Consider the following 21,904-nt stretch of genomic DNA (forward strand, 5'->3'; position numbering starts at 1 on the left):
CACCCTCCGCTCACTGAGGCTTTTGTGCACAAAGTTGTGGTCCCGATATCTGAACCCTCCTGTGTCCACAATGGACGGCTATCCGGTATCTGCGGCGAGGTCTCATTACGGGAGGGCCAGGCGCCTCCAGGACGCTGGCGTGCCTGCTCAGGGCCCAGCTTATCGACGATCTGAGAGCCTCCTGCCAACGGCCCGGGCCGCGTCCACCCTGGCCTCGCTCAGGGGACTGGGTTTTACCTTGAGCCAACACACGACTTTTGGCTTCACGGTGCTTCTGCGAAGTAGGATTCCATTTTGGACGCGAGGCGTTGGGGACCAGAGCCAGGTCAGCCAAGGTGGAAACGTAAAAAGTCCACACCCAGATCAAATCGGGCGGGGTGAGACCACGTCCAGAAATGGAAAAGGAACAGGAAAGAAAATAGCTGAGCAGGAAAGGCTTTGCTGCCCTCTCCACGTCCAGCCAGAGCCTTCGATGGAAAGGCACAGAAGGGATTGGCCTCTGGTAGTGCCCAAAGGCAGCCTGGGCCCTTGCTTTTAAGCTCCCAGGGCACGACCTCATATTTCCGGGTGCTTGATGGCATCTTGGCTGTTGGATGTAAATGTCCCCCCCATGAGAGAAGCCCAGGCAGCTCGCCCGGCCGGCCGAGCCCGCGCTCCCTGGGATTCCAGAGATCCGAGGCCTCCTGGCAGGCAGATGGCAAGAAGCCCGCGCGTTGGCGCCTCTGCCCCCAGCTAGATCAAGTGGCACGGCGCAGGCAGCTGGAAGGCACCCGCACGGGGAACTCGAGCACTATGCTCAGAAAGCTGCACTCCCTCTTTAACTCCGGCCCGCACAGGAAGGCGGAGGTGGCCGAGAATTCCTGCTACGATAGAGCCAGCCCGGCCGTGAGGCTGATCCGCAGCAGCTCCATGTACGTGGTCGGGGACCACGGGGAGAAGTTCAGCGAGTCCTTAAAGAAGTACAAAAGCACCAGCAGCATGGACACCAGCCTGTACTACATGCAGCACGAAGGCGACCGGGCGTGGATGTACTCTCGCACCCAGGACTGTCTGCAGTACTTACAGGAGCTGCTGGCCTTGCGGAAGAAGTATCTCAGCAGCCTCCAGGACCTGAAGCCCCACCGCGCCCAGGGCGTCTCCTCTACCTCCTCCAAATCTTCCAAGAGGGCGGAAAAGGCCCCTGGCCAGTCCACCTCCAAGGAAATAAAGGTAAGCGCTGTTGAGATGCACGGTTTAGATGAGAATTCTTCCAAGAGCCTAGATGCTGGTTGGAAAGTTGGCTCGCCTCCCCCCCTTTTCCCGTCCACGCACAGCCTAATTAGCCTGCACGTTCTGAACAATGGCTCAGTCATCCTAAGACTCTCCGCGGCCACCTCCTCGGCCTGAGGAAGGTCACCGGTACCAAGTTGATTGTTTTTCAGGAGGAGGTGATGGGGAAGAGCAGTTAGTGGTATGGACAGAGCAGCCTGGGTGGGGAGGGCTTGGGCCTTGGTGTCAGGTGGTCCTGTGTAGGCATTGTACCTCTGTCATTTACCACCCACTTTATGGATGAGAGAGTGCTAGCGTGGCACCTAAAAATCCCAGTGAAAAGCAAAATCTTCATGAGCCTTAGATGTTCTCAACTAGCTAGGTGTTTGGCTGCATGGGAGCCGAGCAACTGGAGGGTTTGCTCTGTCTATACCTCTGGCTCCGGGTATGCTGGGAACTCAGGCACAGCCTCGAGGGTGCCCGTGGCTTCCTGGAGGTTGCATGACCTTGTTGGGCCCTGGAGGCCTCAGGCCCAGACACACCCTGCGGGCAATGAGTGCAAGAAGTAACTGTCAGTGATCTTGCTGTTTACACTTACCGTGGTGTTTGTACACATCATCTTTCTTGGGGCCATCTAACAATACCGGAAGGTCAGGCAGGAGAAACTCCCGTGTCACAGCTAAGCGAGCTCAGACTGGATGACCTGTTCCGATAGGACCTTCAACTCATTAGGTGACTCATTCCTTCATTCCTCAAACCCTTTTTTTTTTTTTTTTCAAATGCCTGAGGTTTCAGGCTGTTTTAAGTTCCCATCAGATGTTTTCCTGATGACTGGGCTCCATGGTACTCCGAGCAGACCTGTCTTTCCCACATCCCGTTTCCCTACAGTATGTCCTAAGGGCTGAGCAAGCCTCATTAACATTGAATGACTGATTGGCCGCCTCTCAAATCTCTAGGGCTTGGTCTCACCCTGCTGGTTTCTACTGTCTGTATTTTATCCCAGGTGGGGGCAGCTGAAATAATCACTTCAACTCCCAAAGTATGTCAGTGTCTCAGTACCTACCCTTGGGTTCCAGGACTGAATCCGTGGCCAGCCAGCTGTAGAAGTGTGAGCCTGACACCCCTCCTTTGGGGTTACCTCCCATGACAGAAAGGGCTGCAGTGGGTTCTGGACTCCCAGCTTGAGTATCCTGGGGTTCTAGATCCCGGTTAGCTTCCCTCCAGGCACTACATTTTCCTGAACCAATGGCCTTCTCTCTTCATAAAGCCTACTTCCCTTCGTCCATGCGCTCCTCTTATAGTTCAGCTGTCTGAAGATACAAGAAGGGCTAGGGGCAGAGTAACCAGCTCCGGCCAAATGGGAATGGCTGTCAAGGGAATGACACAAAGCATGGATGTCCTCAGGAGGTGCCTCTTGCCATGGTGTAACCAGAAAAAAGGTTTTAAAATGGCTTTGAAGGCAGTCAGCTAACACTGAATTTTAGTTCTGAATTCACCCACTGTGTGCCTTTAAGTTCCATTGGCCTCTCTGGGCCTTCGTTTCTGTAGCATACAAATGGAAATAAGCGTACACCTTGTGAGGAAAAAGCAATACCCTGCCCGTGATAGGACCTGGCACTTATTAGGTCGTCCAGTGTTTACTAACTCTGAAATGGAAGGTGCAGGAGACTTTTTATCCACCTGCAGACAAGCAGTCTCCTTCCTGGCCCCTCAAGAAAGAGCTGTGTGCTGGGTGTGCTGGAGAAATAATGGGTGCCATCACCGAGGCTAGCAAGGTGGCCTGTGGCTGCCTGGTTCTGTGCATGGCAGGGGGACCAGAGGGGACCAGAGAGGTCCTTTCTTCTGGAATGCTGTCACCTTCCTGTGTTGGTAGGAAATGCACACTGATGCTCAGATTTAGGGCAAACAACATTCGTTTCCCCTGACCCGCTGCAATGTGCTGACTTGTGTCTCCCCAAAATCATATGTTGAAGTCCTAACCCCCCAGTACCTCAGAAGGTAACCTTGTTTTGAAATAGGCTGATTACAGATGTAATTAGATTGATTGCAAGTGTTAGGATGGGCCCCTAATCTGACACCACTGGGGTCCCTATAAGAAGGGGAAATTGGGCCACATACACACAGAGGCCACCGGGCGAGGTCTGAAGTTGGCTGGCACATGCTGAGGGCCCCCCAGAAGCTGGGTGAGCCCTGGAAGTGGCTTCAAAAAGAACATGGCGCTGACAAGATCTTGGTCTCAGGCTTCTGGCTTCCAGACTGAGACAATAAGTTTCTGTCGCGCTAAGTGGCCCAGTTAGTGGTACTTTGCTCTGACGGCCCTGGGAAATAAGGACAGCCCTCCACAGAGCTAGCCTTTTCTCTTCTCCAACATTAGTCTACACACATCTCTGTTCTAGCAGTTATCCCACCCTACTGTGGCTTGTTAGCACGTGTGTCTCCTCTGGAAGATGGCGGCCACTCTGGTGAGCTTGGTAAAGTTGAAACAGTATCTTGGCCATTCTTCTATCCACAGAGCACAGCAGGGAATACTTCTTGGTCGCTGATGGATGCTTTATACACTTTAAAGTCTGGTCTTCCATGCGTAGATTCTGGAAGAGCTGGCCCTCATGTGGGGAGTGAGCAGTGTTCTCTGGGCACCACAGCACCATGCGGAGACCTTCTCTCCCTCCCCACAGATACCAGCCCTCAGCCTTGGCCACAGAACTTAAGTTCCCCTGTCTGTCTCTCTTTTCTGTAAAGATAATGGCTTTTAGACTGTTCCACTTAAAACCCTCAGTAAGGGGGCACCTGGGTGGCTCAGTCGGTTAAGCGTCCGACTTCAGCTCAGGTCATGATCTCACGGTTTGTGGGTTCAAGCCCCGCATCAGGCTCTGTGCTGACAGCCAGCTCAGAGCCTGGAGCCTGTTTCAGATTCTGTGTCTCCCTCTCTATCTCTGTCCCTTCCCCGCTTGTGCTCTGTCTCTCTCCAAAATAAACAAGCATTAAAACATTAAAAAAAAAAAAGAAATATATTTTAGGTACTGACCCAGTTGACTCAATACAAACAACCAAAACAAAAATTTCATGAAATACACGTATTCCTGTTCTCTGTTTGGTCCTCTGATGTTTTTACAAAATATTCTATACTATTCTTGCTTGTTTCTAATGTTGGTCATGACACACTCAGTTTATTTCACAAGTTACTACAAGGTCAAGACCCACGGTTTCTCATACCCCAGACGAAGGCATTCCAGCAGAGCCTGTTGAAATGTTAACAATGTCTAAGGCGTCTACGGCCATACCACCCTGAACGCACCCGATCTCGTCTGATCTCGGAAGCTAAGCAGGGTCGGTCCTGGTTAGTACTTGGATGGGAGAACAATGTCTAAGGCGTTACACACCAGGGTGCCAACCAGTGTGCTGTCCCAGCTTTGGAGATAAGACAGACTGGATGTCCCCACGTGCATAGATGGGAGGAGGAAGTGAGCACAGGCCAGAAGTGAGGCAAGCCTGGGGTGGGTGTGGGAAGCCCCGCCTGGGCCCCTGCATGGGGAGGTCGTGGCCAGGCTCCGTGACAATCTGTTTCTCCCTCAAAATAGGAGATCATTACAAAAATGAGCGAAACGCACATTTTACAACATTTTGAAATCAAAACAAAAACCCCACATCTGAAGACTTTTGTTGTCAGTATTCGGTATGAGCTGTAGTTTGAGACTCATTGTTTAGAATTTCTGACACAGGGGCGCCTGGGTGGCTCAGTCGGTTGAGTGTCCAGCTTCAACTCAGGTCATGATCCCAAGGTTTGTGAGTTTGAGCTCCACCATCGGGCTCTGTGCTGACAGCTGAGAGCCTGGAACCTGCTTCGGATTCTGTGTCTCCCTCTCTTTCTGCCCCTCCCCCACTCATGCTCTGTCTCAAAAATAAATAAAGCATTAAAATAAAAAAGAATTTCCAACACAGTGTAACATTCATGCGGCAGAAGGAGAGCCTATTTGAAATGGGTCCTGTCCTGGAACATAGAGTTTCCGAACCAATAAGGCAAAGCCAGTCAGCCCCTGCCCTGGGCACCTCAGGTGTTCCTGTCAGGGAAGAGGAGTGTTGCCAATCTCCTCCACACACCGCCCCCTCCTCCGTCACCGCTGCTCCTCTGCCACAGCCCAGGCACAATCAGGAACCATCAGCAATCATTCCTGACTTCTAATCATCCTCTAAACCCAGCATGTTGAGTATTAATTAGTCCATTCTACAGATGAGAAAACGGGGTCAGACATTAAGTGATTTATGTGAGGTTGTGCACCTGATGAAGAGAGAGCCAGGATTTGAACCCAGTGTGTGTGCCAGAGCTCACACTCTGGTCAATGTAGCCACAGCGCCTCTCAGACAGAAAACGCATTTTGAGCTTGTATAATAAATATTGATGGGGGAGTGTGCACCTCAGGATGAGGTAAGCAGGCTTCTTTAGCCTGCACACCTGGGTCAAGGAGGGTCATCGGAGAGGAACCAGCCTCCTACTCCACCCAGATTTTGTACTAGGGCAAAGCTCTCTCATGGGGACTGAATGGCTTAGGACTCCCTTGTCCAGGAGGAACCTAGGCCAGAAGCATGCCCAGAAGGTACACATCAAGTTCTCTCCCCTCCACAATCCAGGAGTCAAATTTCCCTCCCTCTCCCTTCAGCTTCCCTTCACATGGCTACTTCCGAGTCCAAATTTCACTCTTGGTCTCTGTAGCATTGAAATTCCGAGTTTGTAGTGCCTACTCTTGCACGAGGAAGAAGGCTGGGTAAACAGTGTGAACACAGCTACAAGTTCACGATGGGACAGATTGTGTCCTCAAATCATTTCAAAAGAAATAGCTTTTCATTCTTCCTAACTCATTCTAAGTATCTCAGGCGAGCCACATACCAGCAGAAAGAGTAGCAGCAGAAATTGAAAAGTTGGGAGGCACTAAAACATCAACAGAAAATCAGGAACATTCAAAAGACTATGCAGATTATACAGCTAACTCAGCGGCTATAGATGAGCTTTAGATCTGGTTCTGCATCTCTTGGACGCTACAATAAAGAAAGAGCAGGACTCACTGAAAAATTCTGAGAGGAATCATACCCTTTGGTTAGTGGAAAGGAAATTTTTTTCCAGCTGTAAGTCCCCAATTGCTCATATGGGTCCTGATGAGAGAACCATGTGTGATGTGGTTTCTAATACCTTCAATAATATTTATGTAACAACTTCCTTCCTTCCTTTCCTTCCTTCCTTCCTTCCTTCCTTCCATTGTCCATCAATGTATATTGTTGTTGTCAGCAAAAGGGTGTGTGCCAGGAACTGTTGTAAATACGGGTGAGCAAGTCAAAGTCCCTGTCCTCATGGGTGGTCACTCTTGTGGGAGACCTAAGGCAATAAACCAGTACACACGTTGTGTATGGTGGCGACTTCTCGGAGCCCCTGCTGTGACAGCCCTGCACTGCATCTTAGTGAGGGTCCGGGGAGTGGCACCTGGGCACATAAGCTCTGCCCGTCCCTTTCAGATCCAGCAGAGAATTCAGATGCCACAGGCACGGATGAACCCCATGCTCTCCCAAAGATATTTGTCAAAATCCCCTGAAGGCGTGGTGCATTCATGAGAGAAAAGGTCTGTGAAAAGTAAAAAGCTATCCTGTTATGTTTCTGGCTATTTTTCCCTCTTCTATCAGCATCCCTGAAAATGAATTGCTCCCCTTGCACTCTGTTTTGGGGTCTTGTCTGGGACGTGACCGGCCTCTGCTCTGTGTTTCTCTCCTCCCCTGGTTCTCTAGGAAATTTCTTCCAGCTGCGGGGAGGGGTGCTGGGCTATTTGACTTCTCTCTTTCCACTCCTCATAAAAGCCACTTCTCTCAGCTTGGATTTGTTTTCTGAAATAACAGCTTTAATTTACATACCATGAAACTCACCCTTTAAACTGTACTACTCGGTGGTTAGTATATTCGAAATTGTGCAACCCATCACCACTATCTAATTCTAGAACATTTCATCACCTATTTCAGTTGTGTGTGTGTGTGTGTGTGTGTGTGTGGCAAAATAAACGTAATACGTACCAAAGTCAACATGGTACTTCTTAGCACCTTAAATGAGTGCCTTAAATGAGTGCTTTTGAGTGTCCTGATTATGGGTAATGAAGTATAATGCAATGAATGAATTCTTAAGAAATTGTTTCTTGGGGCACCTGGGTGGCTCAGTCAGTTGAGCGACCGACTTCGGCTCAGGTCATGATCTCGTGGTTTGTGGGTTCAGGTCCCGTGTCGGGCTCTGTGCTGACGACTAGCTCAGAGCCTGGAGCCTGCTTCAGATTCTGTGTCTCCTCCTCTCTCTGCCCCTCCCCGGTTCATGCTCTGTCTTTCTCTGTCTCTCAATAATAAATAAATGTAAAAAAATAAAAAATAAAAAATAAAAAAAAGAAACTGTTTCTCTTTGGATGATATTATATAAATTTATTTTGAAGAGAAATGTAGGCACCTTTCAAGCTGTTACTCATCAGACAATAACCAGAGTTCTTCACACTATTCTTTCATGAATTTTTCCAAATGACTGTTTATATACGCCCACAATAATTCACCCAAGAGACTAGTAAGCCTGAGTTAATATATTTTTAGAACCTTTATGAAATGTATTAGTAGCACACTAGAAAATGAATCCATTAAGAGGTCAGGGAGGCTCTAAAAATATTTCATTTAGGAATCAGGAGAATGCTTTTACATAAGGTCTGACAATTATTTCTTTATTTCTTAAAGTGTAAAAGCCTTTTCTAGTAAAATAAACTTCAAAAAACTTGACCACGTTAACCATTTTCAAGTGTGTAATTCCCCGGCATGAAGCGCATGCACACTGTTGTGAAACTATCCATTTCCAGAACTTTTCCATCACCCGGACAGCAAGTCTCCATCCAAGAGACAATAATGCTCCATTGTCCTGCTCCTCCCGCCCCTAACTTCTACTTTCTGTCTCTACGGCTATGCCTGCTCTAAAAATCTCTTCTAAATGGAACCGTACAGTATTCATCCTTCTGTGAGTGGCTTCCGCCATTCCGCATGTTTCCACGTTTCATCCCTATTGCTGCGCATGTCAGAGCTTCCTTCCTTTTGTACAGGCTGCTCAGGCAGCCTGGGTTTTGATGGGTGGTGAAGAGGAACAGTTTGAGATTTTGTTGACTCTGACCAGAGTCCTTGTTAGCATTTGGGGTTCTAAGGACAGCTCCCCGCATTGTTAGGGCCAGGTAAACAGGTCCACAGCAGGCATCCTTGCCTCTATGAGAACTGGGCCATGTCAGTGGACCCCAGTCGAGGTGGCCTCAGGGAGGCTGGCCGCAGAGGCTAGGCTGGCCCACGGAGGCAGCTGAGGACTGGCTGCAGTGACCCAAGGAACACTGCCCAGATGGTTTGGGTTGGTCATTTTCCAAAGCCAGGAATATCAGTCACACACCACAACCAGAAGAAATGTTATTAATTCTCTATGAATCATTTGGTTCTGAGCAGCTTGGATTCCTGATATGTCTGCCTTGACGAACTAGCTGCAGATGCATACCCATCCCTGCACCCACCCCACCTCGCTCCAGCTAAAGAAATTCATCTGCTACAATGGTTTAAAAAGAACCAACGGAATTCTAGAGAATGCCTGCCAAAAGAAATTGATTTTTATTTAAAGTAGTTTTATTCTGGCCATAGTTTGTTTTCAGAATCAGTTTTCTATTGAGGCCATCCAATCCTGCTTCATCAAATAAGACCATGTCAACAGCAAATAGAAGATTCTTTCTCCTCTATGGCAGGAGGATCCGAATCCAATTCATCTCAAAAGACTCCAAGTCATCCATGTATAATATGTCTATATAATTTCATATGGGATAGAAAGTAGGTTCTAGATCTATTTTTACACCTCTAGGAATTACTTTTCAGATCTATTGGGAAGACTTTATGCAAACACAGCAATATTAAAATGCAGGTTTTCTGTGAGCACCAGTTACCGGGAAAGTCTCTATCACTTGGCCTATGTCTGGTTTGCAGATTTGAAAGGCAGTACTAATTCAATATGAGCTGCAAGGAATATTCTATTTTGCTTGGCAGAGTTCTCTACAAGATGACAAACAGTATAATAATGATTGATAAGAAAGCACATAGTTCCTGTAGCCCTTCTCAGTTAGACCTACAGGATGGGTGATTATACTCCCCAATCTATTTCCCAGGCACGTGCTGTTTGCTCAGCCTAGAAATAGTACTTCCTCCTCCCTTTTCCCTCTTCACCACACCCTGTACACCTGGCTCTCTTCTTGCCTTTTAACAGCAGAGACATTATTTCCCCAGGAAGCCATTTCTCACATCCACAGTGTAAGACAGTGGACTCCCCCTCCTCCTGTGTCTGACCCTCATCTTAACGTGTAGCACCCAGCACCCAGCACTCAGTACCCAGTGCTGTAATTGTCTGTTCATTTGCTATTTCTGCTACTGGCTGTGAGCTCACTGAGTGGGGCCACTGTGCCTTATTTATCTTTTTACCTCCAACCTCTTGCATGGCTCCAAGCACATAGCAGACATTCAATAAACCAACAAGCTGAGAAACTCCGACTGTATTTTAAGAAGGATTAAGAAGAAAATTGTTGCAAAATTTGGTGGAAGATAAAGAAAAGTAGTAGTTCTGTTGTTTTCACTTAGTGGAAATGTTTCTCTTATTTTTAGAGGCGTAGAATATAGTTTGAATATATTTATATGGAATCATATCCTAATATGAAAACATCCAGTGTGTAATAGCTCAGAATTTACCATCAAAAGGACACTGTTTAAACTTAAAAAAAATGGGTGATAAAATTATATTTGCTCTTTAGCTGAAATGTATAAAACACAGAAAAATATAAGAAATAAAATAAAAATGACTTAGAATCTTACCATTTAGAGATAGTCACTATAAAATATTTAGGTATATTTTCTTTCAATCATTTATTTCCTGTATATTTGCATATACGTATATTAGGGTTGTCAGCTAAAAGGATGCTTATTTAAATTTGAATTTAAGATAAGTGATGGAATTCTTTTTGTATAATTATGTCCATGCAATATTTGGTATATATTTATATTAAAAAATTATTCATTGTTTATGTGAAATTGAAATTTAACTGCTGTCCTATGGTTTGCTTTTTTGTTTTTGTTTTTGTTTATTTGTTTTGAGAGAGAGCAAGAGTGTGAGTAGGGAGGAGCAGAGAGCAAGGGGGAGAGAGAGAGAATCCCAAGCAGGCTCCATGCTGTCAGTGAGGAGTCTGACGTGGGGCTCAAACCCACAAACTGAGATCATGAACTGAGCCAAAACCAAGAGTTGGCCACTTAACCAACTTGGCCATCCTGGCTCCCTTGCTATTCTATATTTTTATTGGCTAAATTTGACAACCCTAATGTATGTGTATCTATGAATTTACTAAATTTGGTTTATACCATATACTTCTTAATAATCCTTTAGTTAATATTATATTTTATGGATTCTTTCCCTCTCACTGAGTTTTTTAAAAAATTTATTTTATTTATTTGAGAGAGAAAGATAGCATGAGTAGGGGAGAGGTAGAGAGAGAAGGAGAGCAGATCCCAAGCAGGCTCCCAATGCGGGGCTTGAACCCATGAAGATGAGAGATCAAGATCTGAGCTGATACCAAGAATCAGATGCTGAAATGACTGAGGAACCCAGGTGCCCTCGTAGTTCCATTTTTAAAAACCCAACTTTTTTGTCAATCAGCAATGTATTTTGACATGAAGTGGGAAGTGAGAATCCAACTTGAGTTCTCCCCAGTGGCAAAGTTTCTCAACACCATTTATTGACAAATCCATCCCTTCTCTCACCGGATTGTAATGTTTCACTTGCTGTACGTGTAGGCTTGGTAGTATGTGTCAAGGTTATTCTTTCAATTTAATCGGGCTTCTAACTGATAATTGTGAGCCAATTTTTTTACTCAGTGGGATGATCATTTAGATGACATGTAAGGTGAGCAGCTACCAGCTGTTGGCAAAAGAAATAATGGTCTAAAGATGAAAAAGCAGTGAGAAAACAAACTGAACCTATCAACCTGTGAGTCTACAATCTCTAATGTCAAAGACAGGCGATGTGTGCCTATACTCCCAAAATGATTGTAATGTTATTTTTGATAGGTAATGCCGGAGTTGAGTTATCCTAAACTTTGTGACAACATTTTTCCTTCTTTTTATCTCTTTGGAGTGACTTTCTCAGCTTTCTTGTCTACTTTGCCAGTCTTTTTTTCAGCTCAGGCGAGGGTACCATTTAGCTTATCTGTTGAAAAGGTGTATATGGGTATATGTATGTATGTAATTAAATTTCAATGATTGTACTTTTTTCTAAGTTGCCTTTTCTTTGCTTCTCATAGCTCAGTTCCTGTATCATAAACATCCATTCTTTCTTTACAACTACCCCTCGATTAGGTATACACTTCCTTAGGTGTTGGAATATAAAAGGTAAGTTATCACTTTGGACTTGGTCTTAAATATGCATTCCAAGACGACAGAAGGCAGAGAAGATGTATTAGAGCTTTTAGGGTCTGTCCTCAAAATCCTCAAAAGCTCTTTTTTTTTTTTTTTTTCTTTTTGGTAATATTAAGTTGCTTGTGAATAAACTTGAGCTGTTTTGCATTTAATTTCACCCAGCTGAATGGTCCGAGGAAAAATGATCTCTCCAAGCCAGACTAGTTCCACATTTGGTCCTGGAAATTTCATCACGGTATACTGACATTCATATTTCCAGATATTATATGCTCTAGAGAGTATTATCAGTACTCCATAAAAATAAGGAGTATAGAGTTCTTAAAAATTGCCAAGTTAAATCCCAAAGGACACATTAGTAACATGCAAACTGATTCAAGAATATAAACATTATGTAATGGCATGTATGTAGCATATATTCATCCACTCAATGAATAATTACTACCCTGTGCCAAGCACTGAAACAGGTGCTCGGCATTCATAGGTGAAAAGGCAGCGTGTCTGCCCTGACACAGCCCACAGTCTCAGGCTGCAAACTTCACATAACTGTCTGAACCACACTGGTGTGTCGAAGTTTCTTGGCAGAGAAACAGGTAGAGTTTCAATCAGAATGTCGGGAGTTGTGTATATAGGTTGTGTATACAACCTAGCTCATATAGGCAGTGGCTGGTGGTGAGCATCTATCACAAGAGTCGTATCTGTGAGTGTTAATTGACAAAGCATTGCCAAGGAAGAGGTGAAAGATCAGTGGTCTAGTGTGGGGCTACTGAGGACATAATCCAATGTGGTGTAGTGGACTATCCACACCACACAGAACATGTGAAGAGGTAAGATATGCCAGGTCTGTGTGCTGCAGGGAGGGGAGGTGACATAGGAGCTGGCCCTCCTGAGGATGTGAGGGGGACGCCCAACCAGGGCAGGTGAGAGGAAGGTAGATGTTTAGTGGCGGCCATCTTGGCTTTGGGTGGGTTTAGAAGGAACCCCGACTCTAACCTCTGACAAAATCTTACTGTTTACAACCGGAAGTTTTTGGAGAATCCAGACTTCTCATAGACAAATACTGAGAGATCCCAGAAGAACAACAACAAATTGGAGAAAGCCAGGACCCCAGATGGCAGATGAAAGCAGGCAGGGTGGCAGCTGATATGAAAGGCAGAAAAATATCATAAACTGCACCGAGGGACTCAGAAATTAGACGAGAAATGCAGTGGAGTTTGGTTTGGGAAAATGCAAAGGGCTCTATCTGGGAAAAGTAATCTGAGACCCAGGCCTGGTGTGAGGGGGCTGGTTCAGGGAGGCTTGGAAAATGATAACCTCAAGGCCACTGGAGGTTAAATGTGAAAAGCAAATGGGATTGGAGTCCGCAATGCAATCCAGATGCTTTCAGACCAGGTTCCTTCTCCCTGGGGCTGCTGTGGGGCCCATATCAAAGGAACATGAGCCCTGTGAACTGGGGCCTGAGCAGGTGCAAGAGGAAGCCTTTCCAAAGAAGTAGTTAAAAAATTCTGGGCTAGATGGGGCACCTGGGTAGCTCAGTCGGTTGAGCGTCCAACTTCGGCTCAGGACTGATCTCACCATTCATGGGTTTGAGCCCCACACTGGGCTCTGTGCTGACAGCTCAGAGCCTGAAGCCTGCTTCTGATTCTGTGTCTCCCTCTCTCTCTCTCTGCCCCTCCCCTGCTCATGCTCTGTCTCTCTCTTTCTCTCTCAAAAATAAATAAACATAAAAAAAAGTTCTGGGCTAGGAAAAAGTCAAGACTGGAAGTGAAGCAGTCCTCTTGTATCTGGACTTCCAAATTCAGAGAGGGAACAGTAACTGTATCACACTCCTCCCAGGAGTGTTGATGATTCATGTCCCATTTTGTACAACTACCTCCTTGTAAAGTGGATTCTGCTGTGATATTAGCCTGTGGCTTGAACCCTGCGCCTCAGTTGTCACTCTTGTGCTAGCGAGAGAATGTGGTAGTAGAGGGGGAAAAGGCCCACGGAAGCTGTGGGAGGCAAAAACAAAAAGCTAGAATCAGTCTGGGCTTAAACCAGCACTTGGAAAGGCCCGGGGAGAACAGACTTGTAGCTCAGCCTCGGTACTCAGAAAAATCGCTGCAGCGTCCATTTGGAGACACGTAAAAGTGTACGTTCTAAAGTATAATAGAAACTCTGTGAACCAAATGCCATGTAACTGACTTGCCGGGTCACTTGCTGCTTACCATGCTCTCCATGAAGCACGTACACAGAGAGCTGGGTACTTACTTAGAAGCCTACCCCAAGCTGGGGTGTTACTGGCAAAATGCAAGATGATATATGCACATAGCACTACCTTGAACAGCAAAAGATTACAAAGAAGCCAAAGATCTGACAGCAGGGCACTGTGGCTTATTTAGATGGTGAGTCTGCACACTGGAGCGATAGGCAGGTTTACCAGGGACGAGGAGGATCTCTTCCTCTGCTGGGAAGTAATCCTCAGGATATACTGAGTGAAGAAAGCAGTGTTTACAGTGGTATGTTGTGGGCTACCTTTTGTTTTTTTTTTTAAAGTGGGTAAACACAAATGTAAGTTCACATGTGCTTATATTTTCAAAAGTTAACAATGGAGAGATAAACAAGAAACTTGGCATACACCCAACATGAAGTCTCGCGGAGGTGAATGGCAAACATTAAACCCAGGAAGCAAACAAAGTTGCGTGAATACAGGGAGAGGGGATGCCTCCCCAGGAGGTGATTTTAGGTCAAGTTTGGGGACAGGGACAAGAGGTAGATGTTGGGTACATCCCTGTGGGGGATGCTGTATACTCCCTGCTGGTACGGGGAGAGGATCAGAGGGCGGACGGAGTTGCTTTACTTGGCCCTCCATGTGCAGAGGACACAGGGGATCTGGGCCCTGAAATCCAGGGCGTTTGTCCTCTTTCTTCAATGACCTGTGTTCTATCCCTTGGAGTCTTGTTCCTTGTGTCCTTATCTTGATAGAGACATTCCTGTCTGCTCTTGAAAAGCCAGGGAATATGACTGGCACTTAAGATTTCTATCCTAAATAATACCTTAAGGTGGGGATTTGTGGGTGCCTTTGTTCTGTCCCTGATGCTCGGACCCCTATAGAGCTGTGGTTCACAATTGCTGTGTATTAGGATCACTTGATTGTCTGAACTAACTGGTCTGGGAAAGGGCTAGGTACAGACCTTCTTTTACAGCACCCCAGGAGATTCTAATGTCCCACTGGAATTGGGCTCCCCGGTTATGGAACCACCCTGACAAGGATGCGGGAGAGGTATACCATCACCGTCTCCTAGGCCAGGCTCTCAGACTCATTCCAGCGATGCCGCTTTCACTTGCAGGGAAGGAAGACAGGGCTAAGGAAGGAAAGCAATTATTCCTTCATTTATATTTATTTATGCTCCAACTTTATCCCATGAAGGGCCTGGGGGGACCTGATGAAGGCAGTTGGGGCAAGTGGGAAAAGTTCTCCTTTAGGGTGAGACTGGGTCACACAGGTATGTCTGGGTCAGCCACAGATAATGTCACCAATGTCTCATTCTCCGGACACACCAGGATCCATAAGCTCTTTTAACAGAAGCAAGTTTTATAATGGCAGGGTAGTGGATGGCCCAGCAGAGACTCCAGAAGTGGGATCTGGAAGAGCAGAGCCTCCAGAGCTGGCTGAGGTGTCCCCAGAAGGCAATTGCTTCTTAGCCTGGTATAAAGGGCAAGGCATTGGAGGGAGACCTCAGTCTCAAATCCTAAAGCTTGAGGCTTTGGAAACAAGCAGTATAGTTGAGTATTTGGTGGGAATAACCAACAAGCGTGGAGCTGAAAGGGCTCTTGTCCACTAGTTTTGATAGACAGAAAGTACAGTGGGTAAGATGGCAATACATATGGTAGTGATTTATTTCTTAATTTGAAAATGTGATCCTCAAAGGACAAAACATGACAAGGTTCTGGAGATGTACAAGAGGCCACAGTCAAGGACACATATCAATGTAACTGATGGTGGTGAGCTCATTGGTTTCTGAGCTCATTGGTGGTTAAGACACCAAACCTGACTCTTTTCTAAACTCTTTAATAAATGAAAGCAGCTGTTTCAGGTTGCTTTGAGCTGCTGGCCCAAGTCTACTTCCTGAAGACGCTACAGAATGAAGAGCTTAGATCATGTTGTAGGGTGACCCCCCTCAAGAAAAAAGAATGCAATGCCCACATGTAAGACTGAGACCCTTGTATTAAGCCAAACATTGATGGAAGTCGCTGCCAGAGATGTAGAGGTGCTCTCTCCATGGGTTCTGAGATACAAAGACCTACAGACTTTGTACTCCTATTGAATAACATTTATCCTTCCTTTTGGGGTTCAGTTCAGATTGTGTGGCTTTCCCCATTCATTGTTTCTCACTTTTTCACTTCACAAAAAAATCTCTAAAATGATATGTGTCATAGAAGAATTAGGTAGGGATGAAGACCATAGAGCCTAGAGGAGAGAACAGCCCAGGAGAGGGGTGGTCTACCTGGAGAATGTGTTGACCCAGCCAGTCTTGATGGATGAATAGGACTCAGCTCCATGAGATATTCAAGGCGGAGAGACCAGTAAGAAGAAACAGAGGCAGGACAAGAATATTGACTTGCCGTCAGGGATGAGTCCTCCTGTCACTGGCCTGAAGGAAGGACGCCTGGTGAGGTGACCTGCTGGGCTCATACAGACGGCCAACCAGCCCTTCAAGTTTCAGTCCTGCGTCCCACTCCCAAGCCTTGATGTACCTGGTGTCGCCAAGTCTGGTGCATTTCCTGTTCCCGAGGGTCAAACTGTACTCCTTTTAGGTGCTTCCCTGACCCATGATGTTCTGGAAGTCTGGTCCTTTTGCTCTTTTACATCAGCTTGCCCTCTTCAATTGCTTAGCAACTGCCAGAGGCTTTTGGAAATATCTCTTTCCCTCGTGGCCCCTCTTTTCTCTTTGTCATTAGGGGCTTCTTTTTCCTGCTCTCCCTGCTTTTACTTCAGTGGGCTCATTGAAGGATATGTGGATAGTTTTCCACTTTTCACAGAGAAGATGTAAGTCTATGTTATGCTTATTTAAAATTTTCCCCAAGAAAGCCCCTCACAAATATAAAAGGAAAAACCCCACTATTTAAAAAGATTTTCTAGTAGTACAAAATGCATGCATTTCACCAACATCTTGTATGTACAGACAGATGTCATCATTTTATTTCCCAACATTCCAGTCTGTAATTTAATCATATTTACTTTTAATATCATCCCCCCTTTAAAAATGCCCACAACATGGCACAATAACAGACGCATGTATCAACGGAACAGAACGGGGACTCCAAAAATAAACCCATTGTTATAGGGTCAATTAATCTATGATGAAGGAGGCAAGACTGCACAATGGAGAAAAGATAAGTCTTTTCAATAAATCGTGCTTGGAAAACTGGACAGCGACATGAAAAGGATGAAACTGGACCACTTTCGAACACTGTACACAAAAATGAATTCCAAATGGATTAAAGACCGAAATGTGAGACCTGAAAGCATAAAAACCCTAGAAGAGAGTCCAGGCAATAGTTTCTCTGATATCACTGTAACAACATTTTTCTAGATATAGTTCCTAAGGCAAGGGAAACAAAAGCAAAAATCAACTTCAAGGTAAAAACTTTTTGCAGTTATGAATTTAAAGAAAGACTAGTCTAGGGGCACCTGGGTGGCTCTAGGGTTAAGCATCCAACTTCAGCTCAGGTCACGATCTCACAGTTCCAGGTCATGATCTCACAGTTCGTGGGTTTGAGTCCCACATTGGGCTCTGTGCTAACAGCTCAGAGCCTGGATCCTGCTTGGGATTCTGTGTGTGTCTCTCTCCCTCTGCCCTTTCCCTGCTTGCTCCTGCTCACTCACTCTCTTTCTCTCTCTCAACATAAATAAACATTAAAAATAGAACTCCCCTATGACCCAGCAATAGCACTGCTAGGAATTTACCCAAGGGATACAGGAGAGCTGATGCACAGGGNAGAAATAAATAAAAACATTCTAAATAAATAAATAAATAAATGAGAAATAGGAAGGTATGTTAGTTCTCAAGGGAGGGACAGAGAGAGAGAGAGAGGAAATCTGAAGCAGGCTCTAGGCTCTGAGCTACCAGCACAAGAACCCCATTTGGGGCTCAAACTCAGGACTTGTGAGATCATGACCTGAGCCGAAATCGGAGGCTTCGCTGACTGAGCCACCCAGGCGCCTTTATTCCATATACTTTTCAAACAATCATATTAATTTCTTTTCAATTTATTCCATGGCTTGAGCCTAACTTGGCCACTTTAGGTACTGACAACTCTTTCAGAGCATTTCTGGCACCTTGTCCTTTCTTTCCTTCCTAAGAAGCTGTATGATCTCCTAACGGTCCCCTAACTGCTTACCAGCAGGGAAAAAGTCCAAAGGAAGACTAAGTATTTTGCTTCCAGATCAATAACAGTCCCTGAGCTAGAAAGAGGTAGTTCTTATTATTCGTCTCTCCTTGAGGTAACTGGAGAGGTAAATTGTGAGGCCGGGGCATTCACCTTCCTTCCACAGGGCACTTACTCAAATTTACCTTTTAAACTCTGCAAATTCATAACCTCACACGCATTAATTTCGGCAACAAGGAGTTCTTTTTGGCGGTTGTGGCTTGCTTATGTGTGGGTCCTCAGCGGCTGGCTCTGGCTACTCTCTCCCTCCTGCCCTTCACCTCTAGCAGAAAGCAACCACAAAGAAGTACTCCCAGTTCAGCGCGGATGTGGCGGAGGCCATGGCCTTCTTTGATTCCATCATTGCAGAGCTGGATACAGAGAAGAGGCCGAGGGCCACTGAGGCTGACCCTCCCTATNTCTGTAGGCCCAGACTGGGCCTCGCTCTTCTCTGGGCTCCTTGATTTAGTTGTCCCAGCTGCCGGCACCCAGCCTACCCTGGCCATATTTGGACAAGTATGCAGTCCACTGGCCAAAGCTGAGACAAATGGGTCAAGAAGGGGATTGGAGGGGCGCCTGGGTGGCTCAGTCAGTTAAGCGTCCAACTTTGGCTCAGGTCATGACCTCCGGTGCACAAGTTCAAGACTCTCCTTTGGGCTCTGTGACTGGAGCCTGTGTCTCCCTCTCTCTCTGCCCCTCCCCCACTAGTGCTCTCTCTCTCTCTCTCTCTCTCTCTTTCTTAAATAAACATTAAAAAATCTTTTAAAAATAAATAAAAAATAAAATCATTAAAAGAAAGGGATTGGAGGGGAGCTGGTGTTAATGCGTGGAAAGATAGAGGTTCAGCATTGCAAGGTGAAGACTGGACAGCTGTCCCTCAACAATGTGAATATATTCCACACCCCTGCACTGCACGCCGGAAGATGGCTCAGACGGTAAATTTTATGTGTATTTCACTAGTTTTTTGTTTTAAAAGAAGACAAAGGGACAGAGAAACTTTTTAAAAATCTGTCTTTTGACTCTGCCTGAGCTAGTTTGGCGCCGTCCACAGGACCGGCTCTGGACTCATACACATTCTGCCATATCCCTACCCTATAACTGCAGGGTCAGATCATCCCCCTCCCCCCATGCTCGCCTGTCCCAGCCTTTCTAAGCATCTGCTGTTGTATCCAGGCATTTGTCGGAGGTTCTCAGCCTGGGTCACCCTCTCTTGCTCCTTTCTGATGGCGAGTCCCTCCTTTCCCCGGGCCCCTGCTTGTCTCTTCCAGTGGCCACCAGCTCCCGGGAACACAGCTTGCATTCCAACTGGATCCTGAGGGCACCGCGCCGGCACTCTGAGGACATTGCTGGGCATACTGTGCACACGACAGATGGCCAGTTTCGAAGGAGCATGGAGTGCAGGACCTTTGGCACCCAGAGGAGGCTTGAGAGGCACCCCATTTACTTGCCCAAGGCTGTGGAAGGGGCGTTCAACACCTTGAAATTTAAGCCCAAAGCCTGCAAAAAAAAGTAAGTGCTTGGACCAATGGTACAGCCGAGATATTTTCATGTCCTCCAGAGTCCTGGGGTAGTTCTTAAGGTGCCTTGAGTCCCCATTCTATCTACCAAAAATGATTTTTATAGATTTTGGGGGAAGGTGATCTTGGTTAAAGATTTATTTTTTTCCCCTAGGGCTGCCTGGGTGGCTCAGTCGGTTGAGTGTCCAACTTCAGCTCAGGTCATGATCTCATGGTTTGTGAGTTCAAGCCCCGCATTAGGTTGTCAGCATAGAGCCCACTTCATGTTCTTGTCCGCTTCTCTCCCTGTCCCTCCTCCACTCGTGCTGTCTCTCTCACTCAAAAATAGATAAACATTAACAAAAAATTAAACGATTGTTTCCCCTTAGTCTATTGATATACTCCAGCGTGGTTCACTGCTGTCTCCTAACTGTGACTTCCGCTCTGGATCTCCCTGCCTTTCCTTCTGGACTACCTAGCCTGCATGCTCTGTGCCACTCTCTTTCACTGTCCGCTCCCCCCCTCCCACCCCGTGCCACTGACACCCTGTGTGCTACGAATTTTTTATGAGAGTTTAGGGTTGAGGAGGGCATAGCACCAAGAAGGAACCAACACCAGAATAATCAGATGCCCCTGCCTGGGAAAAGCATTGGCCGTAGATGGAGAACTTGCTGGCCGGGCTCCCCCTGGCCACTTTGCCATCATCTCTCGGCCGTTTTCCCTCCAGACCCAACTCTCCCAACACTAGTTCCCATCTTTAGCCTCCAAATTCCTGTGACTACTCATGCGGAGCAGTAAGTGCTCTCTTGCTCTGGCCAGTGCAGCCCATGCTGTAGGGACCTTACCTTTCACAGCAGAAGGGGGTCTATCTAGGTTCAGGTTTGTACAAGAGCCATTCAACTCTGATGGATTCAGAGCTTTTCTAAATAGCACTTTCCTCCCATAATAATGGACTATGTACTGGACGTACTGAAACCAGGGCCCAGCCCTCATCATCCAATCATCCAGGCTTCCCCCTCAAGGCCAGCCCAGGGTCCAGCCCCCATGGTGATACTGCTTTGTCCTCCACATGGCCCAGCACCCGGGAGCATCTGATGGTCTCCATTGGAATAGTGGATCAGAACATGGCTTCTCTGTGCAGCCAGCCACACCAAACTTAAACCCTCTGCCTCATTCCTCCCTTCCAGCCTGGGAAGCCCCAGACAGATCCTCTTCAACTTTTCAGGAGAAGACATGGAGTGGGATGCAGAGCTCTTTGCCCTGGAGCCCTCGGCGTCTACGGGGGAGGACTACCATGAGACAGAGAACCCCAGAGGGCAGTGGCTGCTTCGAGAGAAACTGTGGGAGCGAACCGTGCCCTGAGGCCCTTTGGGCCATTCAGCTAGATCCCTGAGAAGGTGGCTGCTTCACAGTAGCACAAGTGTTTGGTAGAATTAAAAATGCAAGTTGGAACAAAGTCAAGCCCATGAGCCCATCGGCACTGCCTGCTGGTGCCCAGTTAGTGCCAAACACACGTGCGGCCTCCCAGAGAACCAGCCTTAGGAGATTCTGGAGTCTGGCTCTCCTGGGACAGCAGTTAGCAGGTAGTTACAGCCCAGCTAGTCTCCTAGCAGGGAGTGGGAGTGTCCAGGCTCACTCCCTGGCCTCCCCTGGCCTGTTTCAGTTCTCTGTGCATCTGTCCACGTGGCTGCTAACATTGTGCTCAGTACAGGAAATGAGCCCACCCATGGCTCTCTGGCCAAAGTTTTCAGAAAGGTGGTTCCTGTCTCTACAGGGCTCAGAAATACCCTGATTACAGAGGTTGCCTTCTTTTGTGCAGAACACACTTCAGGAAGCACCTCCTTCCGCACTAACACTTTCACAGTTTTAGAAACTTCTAGAAACTTCTGCAGGATTATACTGAAGATGGGTCTAGTGCCCTGGCATTGGGAAGGAGTGTCCCAGGCCCCTGCCTTGGGACCACACTATCTCTCTCAGCCCGAAACCCAGCTCTACTTCCCACAGGTGGTGGGTTGGGGATGGAGGGAGATGAGTGGTGCTTTTCTTCTAATTATTGTCCAGAATATCCTTGAAGACACCCATACGGCCAGTTTATGGCAGGCTGTGCCTCTCCCCTCCCTACTAAAAGGGAAAATCAACATCCTCGAGTTCTTTAGGACTAGAAAGGATTTGTGATTTTAGTAACTGAGTTAGGAAGAACTACATCTTAAATATATTCTTTGCATTTCTCATATACTTTTTGCATTTTTGCCTGTTCGAGTTTAAGAACCACTGGC

General features: G+C 46.6%; 1 protein-coding gene across 1 annotated transcript; it reads left to right on the top strand.

Annotated features, from left to right (window-relative positions):
- The first annotated feature begins 792 nt into the window (after window positions 1-792).
- CUNH13orf42 (chromosome unknown C13orf42 homolog) lies at window positions 793-20,990 on the top strand. Its single transcript, XM_077752668.1, has 4 exons — window positions 793-1,209; window positions 18,423-18,555; window positions 19,401-19,641; window positions 20,816-20,990. The coding sequence occupies exons 1-4, from the start codon at window positions 793-795 to the stop codon at window positions 20,988-20,990; spliced, it is 966 nt and encodes a 321-aa protein (XP_077608794.1).
- Window positions 20,991-21,904: the final 914 nt, after the last annotated feature.

This window comes from Crocuta crocuta, unplaced genomic scaffold (genome assembly GCF_008692635.1).
Source record: "Crocuta crocuta isolate KB4526 unplaced genomic scaffold, BGI_CrCroc_1.0 scaffold190, whole genome shotgun sequence".
Classification (NCBI taxonomy): Eukaryota; Metazoa; Chordata; class Mammalia; order Carnivora; family Hyaenidae; genus Crocuta; species Crocuta crocuta.